The sequence below is a fragment of the Juglans regia genome, chromosome 9 (genome assembly GCF_001411555.2).
Source record: "Juglans regia cultivar Chandler chromosome 9, Walnut 2.0, whole genome shotgun sequence".
Taxonomy (NCBI): domain Eukaryota; kingdom Viridiplantae; phylum Streptophyta; class Magnoliopsida; order Fagales; family Juglandaceae; genus Juglans; species Juglans regia.
In genome coordinates this window covers 16,514,182-16,533,732 of record NC_049909.1, presented here as the reverse complement: position 1 = coordinate 16,533,732, position 19,551 = coordinate 16,514,182, and the positions used below count along the sequence as shown (strand labels likewise).

At 38.4% G+C, this 19,551-nt stretch overlaps 1 protein-coding gene across 1 annotated transcript in view; it reads left to right on the top strand.

Annotated features, from left to right (window-relative positions):
- LOC109002567 overlaps positions 1–19,551 on the top strand; it is a 113,484-nt gene that overhangs the window by 37,834 nt on the left and 56,099 nt on the right. Inside the window, exons 22-31 of the mRNA XM_018980364.2 lie at positions 11,733–11,897; positions 11,983–12,057; positions 12,164–12,652; positions 12,732–13,076; positions 13,176–13,307; positions 15,521–15,634; positions 15,712–15,896; positions 16,019–16,127; positions 16,962–17,105; positions 17,242–17,532. Of these exons, the coding sequence (XP_018835909.2) occupies positions 11,733–11,897; positions 11,983–12,057; positions 12,164–12,652; positions 12,732–13,076; positions 13,176–13,307; positions 15,521–15,634; positions 15,712–15,896; positions 16,019–16,127; positions 16,962–17,105; positions 17,242–17,532 (2,049 nt within the window). The remainder of the gene's footprint in view (positions 1–11,732; positions 11,898–11,982; positions 12,058–12,163; positions 12,653–12,731; positions 13,077–13,175; positions 13,308–15,520; positions 15,635–15,711; positions 15,897–16,018; positions 16,128–16,961; positions 17,106–17,241; positions 17,533–19,551) is intronic.

Genomic DNA, 19,551 nt, shown 5'->3' with positions numbered 1-19,551 from the left:
AGATATTTCCTCCCTTTTTTGTAAAAATGAAAGTTCTTGATTCCACTATCAACCATCTCTCACCTTCCAACTAGGACGAAACCACATCGTGTTTCGTCATCATTGTCAAATCCCACTGCAAATCTGTTCCTAGTGCTCCCTACTACTTCCACTTCATTCCAAGGTAAAACACAAATCTGTTGGAGGCCCCGAGTTCACGGATTTTCTTGCAAAAAAATCCTTGAGATAACGGAGAACTTCCAATCACCAGAGGATGACGTCAGATGCCCACAATGTGGTCGCCGGATTCCGTCAAAACAATCTGTAGTGGTGGCTAATGGAAAAGCTTAGATCGCAGATTGCCGAAGGAGGAAAAGGAAGAGCAGCAGAAAAATACCAGTTGCTGGAGAAGGACCGATGTCGGAGGCCCCACAACGGAGACGCCTGGGTCTGTCAATCAGTTCTGCGACAGATTCAAAGTGCACAGAGACCGACACCGGCAAAAAAAAAAAAAAAAAAAAGAAAAGAAAAGAAAAGAGGATGTCGGGGCCCGTCGGCCTCGTTTGTGACTGCGGTGTCCCTCTCCGATCGATGGGGGGGGGGGTTGACAGTGGGATAGGAAGGTTAGGGTTTCTCTTGAATCTCTGTTCACACACGGGTTAGGCTTCGTACGTAGAGCCTCACCTAAGAACTCTTGTTACTGAGTGGACATGGTAAATATTTAATATATTGTGTACAACGAATATTAACCGAGTCTGGAGAACCAATGAGCTTGGCGTTGATGCCTTGTATAGCAAGCTCATTGGTGCCTTGTGTAGTGGAATGTTTAGAGTCGGAAGTGCAGTTGGATACTGTGTCTGTGGATAATGTTGCTCCCCTGGTCTCTCTTCCTCTAATAGCGGATTGGATTCTGCCTAAAGTTATCGAGATTCAGCAGTTCGTGGGGATTTCACATGAGGATGTGAATACCAATTTAAAGAACTAATCACTGCGATTAAGATAAGCCACACACTTGAAACCAAATCAAGTTTCAAGAAAAGCAGGGAGTTAGAATGTCTTCATTGGGCAATCAACTACGACGCTAAGGGTGGTAGCTCAACTAGAGGGAAGTCCAAAGGGAGGGCATTGTGAAGTTTTAGTTCTAAGGGAAATAAGGGGTTAGGGTTGGGTTTTCGGGTAGAGTTTTACTTCTATAGGAAACAAGGGGTTGGGGTTGGGCTTGGTGTATTTTGGATTGTTTTTCACGGGTTTTTTGGGTCATTAGGGGCTTCTAATATGGGCAAGATGTTTTTTTTATACATTCATTGTACTTGGTTACTCCTTTTTGATATATATAATATTTTTACTTATTAAAAAAAAAAATTAATAGAGAGAGAAATATACGTGTAACAACCAAACATTCCTAAATTGTATATGTTAAGATCCCCCCTCAAATTGATGTTGGTAAGTCAACCAGCAACAATTTGCCAACAAGGAATTGATGCTGCTGTCGAGCCATTGTTTTGGTGAAGACATCGAACACTTGGAGATCAGAAGCAATGTAAGGAAGAGATATCACCCGACTCTCCAAAGTATCTCAGATAGAATGACAATTAACCTCAATGTGTTTGGTGCGTTCATGGAAGATGGGATTGTTTGCAATCTGAGTAGCACTAATGTTATCAGCATAAAGAGGGGTAGAATTAGTCTGAGGAAACCCAAGCTCCTCTAGAAGACCGCATAACCATACAATTTCAAAACAAGCAGTAGACATGGCACGATACTCAGCCTCAGTAGATGATTTAGAAACACGATCTTGTTTCTTACATTTCTAAGAAATTAAGGCATCACCTAAAAACATGCACCAACCCGTAGTAGATCTACGCGTATTCGGACACCCAGCCCAATCAACATCACTGTAGGCAACAAGTTGAAGAGATGAGCTTGTAGGAAAGAATAACGCATGAGTAGGCGACCCTGGAAGATAATGGATAATGCGGCGAAATGCAGCAAGATGAAGGTGCCGAGGAGAAGACATAAACTGGTTGACCTGATGAACGACATAGGAGATATCCGGTCAAGTAGTGGTCAATTAGATTAGACTCCCAACCAGGCGCCAATAGAGAGTAGGATCATCCAGAAGACCCCCTTCATTTTTCCTGTATTTGACATTTACCTCTATAGGAGTATCAACAGAAGAAGTGTCCTCCAAACCAGCCAACGTGATAAGATCTTGAATATACTTATGTTGGTTTAAGAAAATACTATTGGCCCGATGATGAACTTCCAGTCCCAAGAGGTATGTGAGCTGGCCAAGATCTTTCATATGGAAAGTTGCATGCAACAACTTCTGAAGCTTAGTAATCAAACCATAGTCAATGCCAGTAATGATGATATCATCCACATAAACCAAGAGAAGGACTATACCCGCCGCAAACTTGTGGAAGAAGAGAGAAGAATTATACTGACTTTGTTGAAAGATGAAGGTAAGAAGTGTATTACGAAACTTCTCAAACCAAGTTCGGGGAGCCTGCTTGAGCCCATATAGAGAACGCCTTAGCTTACAGACATCATGAGGAGAAGAGTAGTCATACCAAAGGGAAACTTCATGTAGATCTCTTCTTGGAGATCACCATGACGAAATGCATTTTTCACATCCATCTGATACAGTTGCCACGATTGTGAAGTGGAATTAGCTAAGATGGTTAGAACTGTGGTCATTTTGGCAACATGAGCAAATGTCTCCTCATAGTCAACTCCATATTCCTAATTGTTACCCAGAGCTACAAGGTGAGCTTTGTATAGGTCCAAAGCGCCATCAGAACAAAGTTTTACAGAGAAAACCCATTTACTCTCAATAGTTTTGACTGTAGGAGGACAATGAACAATATCCCAAGTGTGATTCTCCTCAAGTGTTTGAAGTTCTGATTGTATTGCATTTTGCTAACACTCATGTTCCATGGCCTGTTTGTAGTAAGTGGGAATGAAAATAGAAGATAAAGTAGCTACAAGAGAGACAGAGGAGGAAAAACCATACCAATCAGGGGGTTGAGAAGGACGAGTAGACCGATGATCCACCAGGAGCAGGATCAGGTGCCGGGTCAAAATTTGGAGGGGACACAGAGGAAGTGGAACCAGACTCATGTTGACTATTTTCTTCATACACAAAATCAAGTTTGAACCTTTCCACAATTGTTGGAGAATCTGAAAAGTTAGGCAAAAGAGATGAAGATGGAGATGGTAGCTCAACATGAGATGGAAAGAAATATTATTTTCAAAGAAAACCACATTCTTAGAAACTCTTATATGACGAGCATGGGAATCATAACAAACATAACCTTTTTGAGGGATAGCATAACCAAGAAAAGCACACTTAACAGATTGAGGAGTAAGTTTTTGTCATTCTTGAGTAGGGAGATGCACAAAACAAATACAACCAAATGCACGAAAATCAGAATATGAAGGAAAGTGGCCAAACAACTTAGGTCTCGTTTGTTTTCAGAGATGAGATGAGATGAAATTTTTTGAGATATGTGTAAATGGTATTGGGATATGTTGAGTATAGATGAGATAAAATGAGATAAGATGAGATATGTGTTTGTTTATAGAGATGAGATGGGATTAGTTTGACTTTTTTGTGATGTATTTATGGTTGTAGGATCCACAACCAATACAAATGTTTTCAGAGTTACATTTCGGCATTTTCCTGTGAGCTGTGTTGCGTTTTGTTTTTTTTTTTCCCTGCATCTTTTTTAATACTGGTGGGACCCACTTTTAATGGTGCATGAACAGTAACACCAAATGATTTCTAGCATTTTCCTGGACGTGTTCGCATAAACTAACCGTATAAAACAGTAAACCAAGTTAGATAGCAGATCAGCTTTTTTGTACAAAACAGTAACTTCAGGTTAGCTTTTTTTTAGTATAGTACAGTTCATAAACAGTAAATAAATTAATAAGAGATGAGATAAAAAATGAGTGTTTGTTTTAAGAGATAGTCTATCCGTACAAAATTTAGAAAAGTTTTCAGAGTTTTGTGTTTCATCCTTGTAAGCAAACAAGGCCTTAAAGAAAGGAGAAATATGGTTTAACGTAGGAGAGGGTAAGCGATTGATCAAATGAACCGAAGTAGAAAGTGCTTTACACCAAAAAGGAGGAGGAACAGATGATTCAAGTAAAAGGGTTCTTACCACATCAAGAGGGTGACGATTTTTCCTCTTAGCAACACCATTTTGTTGCGGTATCGAAGGACAAGAACGCTAAGAGATGATCCTTTTGCTTTGAAAAAAGTCCTGAAACTCATTAGATATGTATTCTCTGCCAGAATTAGAGTGCAAGACCTTGATGCTGGCAGAAAATTGAGTTTCAAGAAGTGTAAGAAAACACTTAAATACTAAAAAAACTGCCCGTAGGAGATAAACCTAAGTAAAGCAACTAAAGTCATCAATGAAAGTAACAAAATACTTCTAATGCGCATGAGAAACAATAGGTGCAATCCCCCAAACATAACTATGAATAATATCGAAACATTGTGAGGCATGAGATGCATGATGAGGAAAATGGAGAACTTTACTTTTGCCAAGTTTGCATTTGGTACAATTAAAAGAAAGATAAAGAGAAGAACATGCTTTATTTCCCAATAAACCCGAATTAAACAAAATACGAAATACATATGAGTTTGGGTGGTCTAGACGTCTATGCCACATCTTATTTCCAGGACTAACAACATTACATGCAAAGAAAAGTAAAGGAAAACTAGGGATAATTATGGTAGGAGAAACATGGAGAGAAAAGAGTAGTCCCACTTTAGGCCCCTTTGTGATCATCTTCCCTGACACTTGATCCTGCACAACACAACCAGAACGAGAGAAATGGACATTACAATTATTATCAACCAATTGACCAATATAAATAAGATTTGTGGAGAGGTTAGGAGATAAAAACATCAGTTATGGAAGAGAAAATGTCACCAACAACGCTGATAGGTAGAGAATTGCCATCAACGGTGTTAATTTTCAGATTTCCATCATAATTTCTGACATTGGAAAGAGGAACAACAATATTGGTCATATGGTTAGAGGCCCCGGAGTCAAAATACCATGGCTTGGAAAGAATTTTATGATTACCTGAGAGCCCAAAAGCAGAAAAAACAGAAATGATCATTTGTTGTACCATTTCAGGAGTAAGTGTGTTCGGGTTTGCCAAGGTTGTAGGAGCAGGACAAGAAACAACTTGCGAGGTAGCAGGCAATGCAGCAAAGCTAAGGCACCAGTGGAGGCATGATAAGCAGTACCCTGCTTCCGTTCCGGGCGAATGGGACAAGCAGAGATGATATGACCCGGTTTCTTACAATAATTATAGAACTTCTGTGGGCAATGCCGAGAAATATGACCAAAAGCTTTACAACTATAGCACTAGACAGCACACATGTCTTGACCCTTATTCCTCCCTTGTGCTGCATAAGCCATAGTAACAGGGGCACTGACAGTAGCCCAATGTTCCATGGCAGCTTGAGTTACTATACGCTGCTCCTCATGAAGAAGTTCACTCAAACAAGCATCTAGAGATGGTATAGGATGACGACTCATCAGATTAGAACTTGCAATTTCAAAGTCGGAACGGAGCTTCATTAAGAATTGATCTCTCTTGCTTGTTTCATGCACTGCTTGAACAACAGAGAGAGCTGTAGCGGGAACATTAGCATAAACAATGTCTGAATGGTCAGCCCAAAGATTTTAAAAATCAGAAAAATATTCCTCAATGGAGAGACTTCCCTGTGGGAAATTAGCCATCTCATACTCAAATTGAAAGCGTCGAGCCGTGTTGTCTTGATTGTAAACCTTGTTAAGGTAATTCCACATATTAGCGGTTATTTTATAAGGCCTCAGATTGAGAACAAGGTGAGGCTCAACCGAGCTAAGAATCCAGGTTATAACTCGAGCATCCTTGATTTTCCACTTAGACAGAGCCCCTACATCTCTAGGTGCGGGATCACTCTTGTCAATATGACCCCACAAATCTTACCCTTTGACAAATAATTGAAATTGAAACTCCCAAGCGGAATAATTTTTGCCAGTAAAACGAATAAGGAACAAGTCTAATTTATCTGATGACATGATGGAACCAAGAATAAAATAGCCCACCAGAAGATGGCTGCAACATGCGCAAGAGAAAAAAACAAAAGTGTCGAACAAGAAGAACCCAGACCAGAAATAAACATATGTCAAAAAGGGATTACAGAAAGAACGCAGACCAACAAACCAAGGAAGCTGCACACCGAACTGACCAGAGAAGAAAAACTGCGCCGAAAGATGAACCAAAATAAAGAGTGCCAAAAGAGGAAGTCAAACCTGAAACCAAGAGAAATTGTGCCGAAATCCAGAAGAGACCCAAGGAACTCGCACAAACGGCGCCGAAATGCAGACTGGAGGCAAGAAAATTGCACAAACATGACCGAAATGCAAAACCCAACCGGGAATTGCAATAGAGATTGCCGACAGCTTTCTGGGAACTAGAAACACGTAACAAAGAGCACCGAAATCCACAAACTCACCAGAAACCAGCAATAGATGGTGCTAAAATCCCCAAAGATGAGATTTTGTTTTTCGAAATAGGCAAGAGTTGCGAACCTTGCTCTTGATATCATGTCAGAATACTAGGGATATACATCGGAAAGTAAGTATTCCTAATATTCAGCATCTATACATGGTAAATATATTGTGTACAACTAATATTAACAGAGAGATAAATATACATGTTACAGCCAAACATTCCTAAATTGTATATGTTAACATAAACACCTTGTTCGACATGATGGAATGAACCTCCAAGCTTCCAAGCTACAGTGGCAACATAATGGCTTCTCCCAATGGGTAGTAACTCCATGACCCATTGAGGCATCACCCAAGCAATGCCGAAATATTGAACGCCAATGCCCGTGCTCTTTCCAATTCATGCATATTCTTCCACTAACTAAAGAAGACATCTGGGCGAAATTGCTACAAATGATAGATTATAAGACGGCAAGTTAGATAAAAGTATTTTTGATCAGAGATAGCTTGCCTCCTTTTGATTGATAGATTCGATTCCACCCTCCCAAACGTTGTCAACGATGTCATCCCCTATGATTTTTGCCTTGACTGGCGTCACCAAAGATAGTCCCATGTACCTCATGGGTAAAGTTATCATCCTACATCTCATACTAGCCAATCCATCGATATCTTCAACGACCACCACATAAACTAGTTTTTTGGCAAAGTTAATCTTGAATCCCGATGTTGTTTCAAAGCATAATAATAGGCAACATCATTGGTGAAAAGGACATGCAACACAACCAGCTCTTCATAAGTTTTGTAGCTTCCCAAAACCTGGTAAGAGTCCTCTCTCCACAGCCATGGCCAACATTCTACTTAATGCATCCATGGCAACTACAAACAATTAGAGAGATAGTGGGCCCCCCTTTTTTGGCCTGTAGAGTTGTAAAAGAAACTATATGGAGAACCATTGATCAGGATGGAAAAGCACCGCATCTTTGGTTTCAGATGGTGGGATAAAAAGAAAAAAAATGGATGGAAAAACACTAAAGAAAGCACAATTTCTCGCCAAAGCGACATCTCTTTAGCAAATACAACCAACAAATTAACTTGTCATCCGCCTTCTCCACTTATAAAGTACTTCTCGAATCTTTGATTGTTGTCTACTATTGTTGCACTTGTTGGCGATGAGGACCATGTCTAGAATTTGTCTCCCCCAAATGAAAGCAATTTGAGTTCTAGAAATGACATTTTACAACACCCTTTTCATTCTATTAGCTAGAAATTTATAATCGTTTTTTTGTATACAACTTTGACTTAGTAGATAGGACGAAAACCCTCAATATCTGAGGCCTCTGCTTCTTTTAGGTAAAACAGATAATTTTGGCATTGAGATTGTTCAAATTTCCAACATTTCTGAAAGACACCAATGAATACCCATTGAGTCGTTCATAAATAAAATTTAAAGGTTTGTAGTAGAGATCATACTATTTTGTTAGGTTGATGGAGATGGTTTTTTTGCTTTTGTATTTGTCTAGTATTGTGCTTTTAATCATTTTATACAACTACTAACTAGCATGTGAAGGCTTTATTTTTCATATCACTATATGCCATGGGATCTTCTGTTTATGTGGTATAAATATAATTTTGATCTTGAGAGAGCATCACGATTGATTGAAATTTGAACTTCAACTTTCCGAGCTCTTTGTTTATCCTATCTTTGTGTAGCATACCTCTCTCAGTAAATTTTTTCAGATTCAATACAAATTCTATTGCAACAGTATGCCTATAGATTAACAACATTGTTATGGTAACTATAATTATTTATCGGTACTACTAATCTAATATTTGAACTGTTACCAATGGTGTTGTCTGTAACGATAACTACTGACTAGTATTAGTAACTATTTATTTCTTGGCTCTTTGACTCATTTTTGTGATGGGTGATGTAACACCCCGCTCTCAAATAAAGACATTTTTAGAATTTTCAGGGAGCCAGTGTGCTATTAAACTTAACTAAAAACTTTTCTTTTAATGATGCACCAGATGTGAAAGATTTCATAAATAAAACAAACTTTATTAAATAATTATAATCCATAATAGAGTCTGCAGAAGCACTTATTTAAAAAAATACTAAAATCTCATGTGCTTGTCAAAAATAATTTATTTAAATCTTAAATCATAAAACAAATCGTAGCATAATTTGTCTAAGCTTATGCCTCGCCTTCCTGGGTCAAGTCTTGTCCTGTAGTCTCATTTTCATAAATGTTATCACCTGTGATGGTTTAAAAACATACAAATATACAAAAATGAGTCGAATACTCAATAAATAACACATCATATAGTAAACATATTAAACATAAGATTTTTTGAAAAACGTGCGCACTCATAAATACGTACGTAAATAACATGAACATGACTTATCTTTCACTTATCATAGGCTGATATCCACTGATGACCGTTAGGGTTAGCGAATCTAAGAAGATTCCGATTCCGTCCGTAATCGTGGGTTGTGGAATCCATACATAAGGAAAATATACTGGGTGCACTACCTGCATGTATGACTTGGCAATGCAATATGCCCATAACATAGGTACCATCTTCATATCATAATATAGTCCGTTACATATCTTATCATTCATATTTTATCATAATCATACTTGCATAGTTGTCATATAATAGATTTCAAGAGAAATCGCATGCATACTTGTCATATCTTGTCATATCATATCATAGATTTCAAATGAAATCACATTCCTTCATAATTTCCGTGATACATGTTTCCTCACATAAAATCATGATTTTTCATAAATATTTTAATGCATCTTACATAAAATCATGACTTTTTATAAATCTTTTGATGCATAACTCCTTTCATAAAATCATAAATTTTCATAAACAACTTAATGCATAATTCTTCATATAAAATCATAAATTTTCATAATTTTATCATGTCTTGGGTACGTAAAAAGTGGCTTCCAATGGAGGGCATACATGCATAATATTTTTATAAAAGACATGCCATTTACCGTATATACATGTAAGGGTATGATCATGTTACTTACTTTGCAGCGTTAATCCACTATTTTCGGCACGTAATCGGTCGCCTATAAAAATAAACACGTAATTTGTATAAATTTCTAATTAAACATGTGATTTTATTTAAAATCACCTATATTTCCTAAACCAAAAATCTTCTAAACACTAAATTATTTTCAACTGGTAATCCTAAAAAGGCAGGGGCATTTTTGTAATTTAACTAATCTACCTAAAATTCATGTTTCACGCATTTGGCAATGGACTTATGCGAGAGCCAGAGGGCTTACCGTGAGCTAGGCAACGAGTGGCGACTTGGGGTGAATTTCAACGGTGGTAGGCTGTGGGGGTGAGAGAGAAAGTGATGAGTGAGAGAGAGAGACGGGAAGAGAGAGAGCGAGAGAGAAACTGCATGCCATGAGTGATAGAGGGAGAACATAGTGTGAGAATCATGGCATGAGGGAGATGGACTTACGTATGGTGGTCTGGGGCGTAGTGTAACCGAGCTGTGGCCGTGAGGTGTGGATGTTTCTGGCGGGGAGCGACGGCTGACAAGGTGGAAACTTGGCTCTACGGTGGGCTCCGAAATTGCTCTGTTTTGATGGAGCAAAAACAGAGGTACTTTGGCGTTGGTGAGGCTGCATTTTTGTGTTGAATGGCTGAGGAGTATTGGTCAACCATACGTGATTGTGGTGGCGTTGCCATGCGAGTGGGTGGTAGTGGTTTATGGAAGGAAGCCAATGTTTTTGCTTTACGTGGGGCTGGGCAGTGCTATCACACAGGTTTTCCGTCGTGCAAGTGGTTATGTTGGCATGGCTTGGGCGGTGGCATCGGTTTTAAGTGGAGGGCTCACTCGTGGCAGTGGGGTGACAATAGGGGCTGGACAGGGTACATGGTGTTGTGGTGTGGAGTGGAGGTCTCGGTTTGACCTTTTGTGATGAGGAGGACGAGCGGCGACAACTCTAGTCTAAAGGTTGAAGGTGATTTATGTGAGGGTGTGTGTGATAATGTGTAACGAGCATATATATAGAAGAAAAAAAACTGATAAAAACCCTAGAGAAACAAATGGAAGAGACGTGGATGTGCATATGAGTGGAATCGTGCTGGATGGAGAAACTAATCAAGTTGGTTTTCACGGATTAAAGCAAACGGGTGTGTGCCTCGGGTTTTGGGCGTACGAGATTTGGGCTTTTTCAGTGAATTATAGGCCTCGACTCAACATCTAAAAATAATACAACCCCTCTTATAAATTTTTCGGCCAATTCCCACTTGGCTTATTAAAAGATTTTAAGCTAATTATCACGTCCCATAAAAAGATTTGACCCAGTAAAAAATATTTAATGATATTAACTAACATGGCAAGCCCAATAAAATTCGATATCCGTCAGAATAAAAATCTTAGGCCTGTAGTCTATTCAAAAAAATACTCAAACACTCAATTGGGCTTCTATAATTGGCCCATTAACCTAATTTAGACCCAATGAAATTATCAATAATTTATCCCTAATAATATTGGATAGCGTCATTACAGGTGATCTTGTTCTTTGATTCATAAAATAGCTCAAGGTTTAATTTTCCTATATGGCTGAAGAATTGGAGGGAAATTGGGGTAAGAATATAGGAAGGGGCTGTTAAATTAACTTAAATGATACAATTCAGTTATTCACTCCAATTCAAGCTTTTGAGACAATTAGTGACTTAACATGTTATTGGAGCAGTAGTTGTTAGTTCAAATTCTGACTTCATAGTGTCTCAATTAAATGTTTCACATGTTCTGCTCACTTAGACTCACACACAGGGGGAGTGATAAAATAATAAAGGACTAAATTCACCTATTCCCACTAGTCGAAGCTTTTGGGACATTAGTGCTTTAATAGAGGCATCCCCTTTGCAAAGTTTTAGAATACCATTTAGCTATCTTTCTTGCAACTTCAGAAGTGAAGGTCGAAAGAAAAAACCAAAAATGAAGTATTAAGTTTTAAAATTGCACTCCTTTTTCTATTCCATAATCTCTAGATAATATTGATTCTGTTGTATATCGGTCTCACGGCTAATGCTGGGTGATGTACTTTAAACTCAGCGCTGTAGAACGAGAAGTACTGGTGCAAGATAAAGCTTTCTGCTCAAAACCAGCTCCTGCCTTTGATCAGACAATGCCTTTAGCTGCAAAGAAATTAATATGGATTTTCTCACATTTCTCTGCAGGGTGCTGCTCCTATTACTAGTTTATCAGAAACTTCATCAGAGCCAGAGGATTCTGAAGCTGAACTTGGTGAAAACCGTGATGCAATTGATGTATTGAATACAGAGAGGCTATTTGTTGCTGGTGTTCTTGATGAACTAAAGGTTTCCTTCAGTTATAGTTATCAGGTAAGCCTAGGCTATTTATACTATGTGAAGTTGCCTCGTGATGGAAGTTCTCATAACCCTGAGAGATATACTGCTTTTTCTTTAGCACGACCACAGCTACATGGATGTCCTCCTTGCTGAAGAGAGTAATCTATTTGAGTTTCGAGCAATTGGTGGTCAGGTAATGTAGATATATAACTGTATATATTTAGTGCACACTCTTATTTTTTTGGATTTAGCGTACTTCTTGTTTTCACTCTTTTGAGGTTCTTCATTGGTACAAACAGGTTGAGCTGTCAATCATAGAGAATGATATGTTCATTGGCACTGTGCTTAAATCTTTGGAGGTTGAAGATTTAATTTGCCGCAACAAAGTGTCTCGTCCTTGTTTTCTGGCAAGGTCATTTATCGGGAGTACAGATGCAAATTCATCCTTCTATGATGTTGGAGATCAAAGCGCCAACAATTGTGTAACTCCAAGTGGAGACGATAAGTTCTATGAGGCAGAGGAGAATTTAATTGATTCCGTTGACAATCCACCATGGTCACCAAAAAATGAATCTGAGTATTTGGGTTCCTCAAATTTACCCCGATCTGAGATTTTATCATTGAAGCCCCCCCCTAGTTTTAACCGTATCTCTGGTCTACTGCCCACTGATGCTATTGGAACTAAGAGGCAGGATATCGAATTATCTGATACTTTGGATAGTTTTGTGAAAGCCCAAATAATTATTTATGACCGGAACTCTCCTGGATATAATAATATAGATAATCAGGTTGGTTTTTGAGTGTGTAAATTTCTGCCTATAGTCCATTATTTGGTTGTGTGAGTAGCTTATAAAAATGAATTTTCAGGTCACGGTGACCCTGGCTACCCTGTCTTTTTTCTGTCGTCGGCCAACAGTTGTTGCCATCATGGAGTTTTCTAATGCTATTAACATCAAGGATGAAAGTTGTGAATCTTTCAGTGACAGTTCTTCTGCAGCCACTGGGAAACAGGAAGTCTCCAAAGATGTAATTGATGATAAATATTCAACTACAGTTGGGGACCCAGTAATTAAAGGTTTGCTAGGAAAAGGGAAATCCAGAATCATGTTCAATTTAAAATTACACATGGCACATGCTCAAATTGTGTTGATGAATGAAGATGAAACTAAGCTGTCCAGTCTGTCACAAGATAATTTGCTGACAGATATTAAGGTTTGGCTGATCCTCCCATCCTCAAGGCTTCAAAGTTTGTTTATCTTTTCTTATTTGTGAATATTTTCTCATGCTTATAAAATGTGTTTCTTGTTCTAGGTGTTCCCATCATCTTTTAGTATTAAAGCGGCCCTTGGAAATTTGAGAATAAGTGATGACAGTCTTCCTAGTAGCCATATATATTTCTGGGTCTGTGACATGAGAAATCCTGGGGGCAGTTCATTTGTTGAGGTTCTCTCTCTCTCTCTCTCTCTCTCTCTCGTATTTTTTAGCAAGATCAATTGTCTCTGAAAATTTTTGAGTTTATGAACTTAAAAGTTAAATTCTTAAAAAAACTTATCTTTCTTTCTTTTTTGTTTTGACGTAGGTCTTCACCAGTTCGTTCTTTTCCTGTGTTTTCTTTTCCAAAAACCTTTGACATAGGTCTTCACCAGTTCGTTCTTTTCCTGTATTTTCTTTTCCAAAAACCTTTTGTTTTCTTTTTCTCCATTCTGAAATTTGGAAACTCGCTATCTACTGATTTTGGTTCTTGAGTATGTATTTGTGAAGGTGAGTATGTTTGATAATAGTGGACAATTCTCATGATTGGTTCTTTTTAGCCCCTTTTCAACTGGTGCCTAGTTAAGGGACTGTGAAGTATTGGAATTCCAAAATTTATCTTTGTTTTCAAAGACAATATAGCAGTCCTGGGGTGGATTGGGGTCTGTCTGCCTTTTATCTATAAGAGATTTGTGGGTTTGAAAGTTATTTTATTCAAGCATGCCTCACTGGGGAATTGGTTATGGCAGCATGCAAATGAGTGAGAGTTTGTGGCTGGTGGTGGTGGGTGCTAAATATGGTACTTACTGGTGTGGGTGTAGTAATGAAGTGAACGGGTAGCTTTGAGTTGGTATTTGGAAGACTATAAGGACGTTTTGGAAGGAATTTGCCAGCTTTACTAGTTTAAATATGGAAGATGGTTCTAGGATTTATTTTTGGCGTGGTGTGGAGATTGGACTATCAATGAAGCTTTTTCCAAATAATTTAGTATTACCTGTTCTAGGGAAGCATCCATGGTGGATAATTTACGTCTTTTTATAGGTTCTCGACAATGGAATGTATTCTTCATTAGGGTGGGGCAAGACTTAGAAGTGGATCTTTTCATTTCCTTCTTTGATAAACTATATTCTTTCAGGCTGGGGAGAGATGAATAACGGAAGATTCAGTGGACACTTCCAAATTGTGATTGCTTTGAAGTTAGATATTTCTACCATGCTCTATATCCAATAGCGGGTCACTTATTTATAAATATATATATATATATATATATATATATATTTGGCCAGCTGCTTTTGGGAAGATTCTCACTTTGGACAATTTACAGAAGAGCTGTGTCTTGATAGTTGGTGTAGTATGTGCTGAAGTAGTGGAGAATCTGTTGAGCATCTTTTGCTTCACTGTGGGTGGCAAATGCCTCGTGGATTCTACACTGTTTTTTTGAATTGGTTTGGATAATACCTAAGAGTGTGGAGGATCACCTTGTGTGTCGAGAAGAACTATTTAATCTCTGTGAAATCACCATTTGTTCCAAAAGTTTAAGCTGATTGGAATATGTAGATTTTATTATTTATTTTATATCTTAACAATCTCCACTGTTGTGAAGATTTGTGGAAAGTGACTTGGCTAATATGGTGTTTACTGGTGAGAGAATAATGATTGGAGTTTTGAAGATTGTAAGGAATCTGCTGACTGTATTAAAGTTTTCCCCCCTCAAACCCTTTTATCTTTGGGTGGACCCTCATATTTATGATACCGTTCATGGCTTTCGTATTTCTCTTCTCCTTTCCCTTTGAATGCTTAGGTGTGTGTCGTGTACACTTGTAACGCCCCAAACCTTTGAGGTTTCTATTTTAGGAAAGATAGATATCTCTCTATTTAGGGTTTCTATTTATAGAAGGTAGTTAGTATAAGAAGTAGAACTTACACTTTTAGGCCCGTGTCTATTTTCTGAGGATTTATTAGAGGGTAGATAGGATTGTACCTATAAAAACATTATAAATTTAGATTTAATGAGTGGTGGTTGGCCCATTAGGCCCAATAGGAGGTTCGGCCCATAGGCCCATGAAAGGGTGGGCAAGCCCAAGAATTTCTTTGCCAACGCTCCCAAAAAGTCCATGAAACCCAATCCCCAGGATTAGTCTGGACTTTGTTCTCATATACCTGGTGCCAAAAAAAAAATGCCCATAAAATCCAACCCACTAGAGCCCTAGCTGAAACCCCCCTGCATAGTCCAAGCCAAGCCACTTTCAAATTACCTAATCCTACTTAAACCACAACTCCAAAGATAGCCCTAACTCCTATCTATGTGATACTCTATCCTCAACTCATAAGCCCTAGGGCTGCCAACCCTACAACCCTATACTCTATCATGGTGGTGATGCTAATATTTACACTTTATCATGCAGTTGCTTTTTACTTCTTACAATGCTGACGATGAAGACTATAAAGGTTATGAGTATAGCCTTTTTGGGGAACTTTCTGAAGTACGCATTGTTTTCTTGAATCGGTTTCTCCAGGAGGTAATCTACTTTTAGATTCATATATCAAGTACATATACATAATCTGAATGCTCGTATACCTGTAAAATAACATGTAGGTGGTCAGTTATTTTATGGGTCTGGTTCCCAACAATTCAAAAGCATTTGTCAAACTAAAGGATCAAGTAACAAATTCTGAGAAGTGGTTTACAACTAGTGAAATTGAAGGATCACCTGCTGTAAAGTTGGATCTTTCTTTTAGGAAGCCCATTATATTAATGCCTCGGAGGACAGACAGCCTTGAGTATGTTGATCTTGGCTTTATACTAATGTATATTGGTTTTTGCATAATTAAGTTTCTTGTTTATGTGAGCCCCTATAGCAGTGAGATATCTGATCCAAGTATTTGTGTTCTGTATTATACAGTTACTTGAAGCTTGACATTGTTCACATAACCGTCAAGAACACATTTCAATGGTATTGTGGACATAAAAGCGAAATAAATGCTGTGCATTTGGAAATATTAACAATTCAGGTCAGAAAAAGTTGTTACCAATTGCTTGTCCCTATTGATTTCTTGCCTTTTTTTGGTTACAAGATAAAGTTTTATTTACCAACAATTGTTCTTCTAGTACACCACGGATGAGAAATGATCCTTCACATAAGCATCTTTAAAACTTGTCATGTTGAATAGCTCCAGGGTAACACCTTTCAAAGATCCTTTCAAAGATTGATTTCCACACCACACATCATGCTGAAAATGGACCGTGGACCTATCATTGGCCACAAATTTAGTGAAGTGGGAAAAATGCCCTTAATCTCTCTATGGGTCTTCCAAAGACAACCTTTAATGACCCATTGACCTCGTGAGAACATTAACCTCCTCCTAAGCTCCCTTTTTTTTTTGTGCTAAATGCAATCAGCACTCTCTAAAGACCCTCTCTTTCGCGAACGTAATGTTATAGCTACTCCAAAAGTGATTGGGTGAAAAGAATTAAATGCCTCACACCTAAACCACCCCCTGCACTGGTGAATGCAGCTTTGATCACTTCACAAGATGGAATTTAGACTTTGTCCACAAACCACCCCAGAAAAAATCCCGCTATAACTCCAACTGGGAGTGGAAACAAAACACATAAAGGTAAGTTTGATGGCACGCTCTTAATTGTACGTCTACCCTCCTTGGACAAATAGTCATTTCATCTTCATAATATTTTCTTAATAATTCCATCTTCTCAATATTATCATCCATAATAGATTTGGCTTTGAAGGGATCTCCCATGGGAAGACCAAAGTAAGTCATGGGTAAGGCCAAAAGCCATTGCTGCTTCACTTACCTTGTTGCCTGTTGGCCTTCTTTTGTGGATAGGTCGAGGACATCAATTTAAATGTTGGTACCGGAGCCGAACTTGGTGAGAGCATAATTCAAGATGTGAAGGGTGTTTCAGTCATCATTCAAAGGTCACTCCGAGACTTGTTGCATCGAATACCAAATACTGAGGTTACACTTAAGGTAATACACTGCATATGTTTACTGGCATGTCACATCAAGAGCTTATTGTTGTTTCCCTAGATATTTTTAGATAATTGCAAGTTAAATAAGCACTCATTTTATATGTATCGCTTTTTTTGATCTCGTGCTTATTCAGATAGAGGAATTGAAAGCAGCTCTTTCGAGTAGGGAGTACCAGATTATCTCTGAATGTGCACTTTCTAATATTTCTGAGACTCCACATGTTGTGCCTCCACTGAAACATGATTCTAGTACAGATTCTGTTGGTGCAATAGAACCCATCTTTCCTCAGAATACAGCTGGCATTGAACCAGAAACTACAAATGGGGAAGCCTGGATTATGATGAAGGTGTCTGTTATTATTGATCTGGTGGAATTGAGATTACATCCAGGATCAACAAAAGATGCATATCTGGCTACTGTGCAGGTATTTTTCTTTTCATTATTTTCAAGATTAATTTTATCAACTTCCAAACAACATGGCTATTGCTTTGATCTGTAGGAGTTTCTCAACGTAAATTCTTTTTAAGAAGGTTTAAATTACTTGTCACAATTGGTTAATAAGCCTGGGTGTGAATGCAGCAGACTATGACGTAGCAAGGTAATTCCCCCCCGTCTAATTTCACAAGTTATTTTTTAAGGTTAAACACACTTCTGACATCTTGTAATCAAACACCAAAACCATTCAAATAGCTCTAATACATGAAAAATCAGCCAAAATATAAGATACCGAATAGCTTGAACATAGAGGACTAAATAACAGACATAAGTACCTCATTGACCCTTTTTGGTAGCTTCTCGAAAAAAAAAAAAAAAAAAAAAAACTGAAAAGAACTGACTCTGAAGAAAAAATCTCAAAAGATGATGAAAAATATACAAGGAGAATGAAGCTCTTATGCTAGTCGAAAGAGTAGGTAGCGCCAAGGATGGTTTATTGCAATGGAAGTGGCCTTTGAGACGAGGTTCCCAAAGAAATGCAAAACCATATAAAGGCTATACTCCAAAATGACTATTTAAGGTTACAATTGGAGCTCCTATAATTGTTTTGATGAGTAATATAATCTCGTTAGAAACCATTGAGGGGGGCAATTGCACGAGATAAAAACATACAAGAGAACCCATGTTCAATTGGAAAAGAAACCTCACAAGCAGGGATGTGTCGAGGCATATTACCAATATTAATTATAAGTGCATTGTGGCATTTCCGGTGTGCAGCGAGAATGGAAAATGTATGTGCAGAATGGCGGGCTGTGGTGCGGAATGTGAAAGGGACTTTGTTAGATATCTTTTCTCAAGTGAAGAAGTTTAAGTGCCTCCATGAAAGGGATAAGAGCATTTTTACGGAAATGAATTTCCCAATATTGCAGATAGTGAAAAGGCCACCAGTGGCTGTGGCGTGGCCTAAGCCGAGAAGGATGCAATGGGTTTTGAACATTGATGGAAGCTCTTTTGGCAACCCAGGTGCCGCAGGTGGGGGTGGGATTATACGGGAGGCGGGGGGACGTCCAATTGCTGGTTTTGCAAAGTTTTATGGGTCTTTGACCAACACAGTTGCAGAAGGAAGGGCCCTACTAGATGGGTTGAGACTAGCAAATCAGCTTGGACTATACAATCTATTGGTGGAATCTGACTCTGCTGTGGTGGTGGGATGGATTAAAACTGGGGTTTGTAATTCTTGGTATATGTGGGATTTTTGGGAAGAATTTAAAATGCTGTTTCACACTCTTCTTTGCAGCATCTGTCATATATATAGAGAGGGAAATATGGTTGCTGATTATTTAGCCAAGGAGGGAGCTAATAATAATAGTCTTCAATTTATTGGTTCAGATATTGGTCCTAGGAGACTTCGGGGTTTAGTGCGTACAGATAGTTGGGGACTTCCTTATTTACTATGTTGATTCATTGTTTATTCTTTGGTTGAAGTTGCTCGAATAATATTTCTAAATTTGGGTTTGGGTCTTTATTTATTATTTTTGTGTATTCCTCAAGTTTGTGGATGGTCTCACGGTTTTCCTTGCCATAAGTGAGGGTCTTTAATAAATTTAGGATAGGGGCTACTATTGGACAGGTGGCCCTGACTCTTCTTGAAAAAAAAAAAAATTGGAAAAGAAAAACTCCAATTCGAAAAATCTGAAAAACTGGGAAAAAACAAAGTATCATGAGTTGCTATCCAAGTACAAAGGAAGTGGACAGTGATCTTTTTAGCTTTTCCACTGAAGCTTCCTTATCCTCCAAAGACCATGAATTTTGCTCTCACCAAAATGCACCGCATTATGAATAAAGTTGCCGACCTCCACACTACCAAAAAATTACCAAACACCTCCTGTCCTCCCCATCTAACCAACAAATCTCTCACCTTGCTAGGTGTAACCCAATCCACACCAAGCCCTGTAAATAGCAAACACCATAAATCTCTCACTACTTTGAAATGAAGAAGATGAATGGT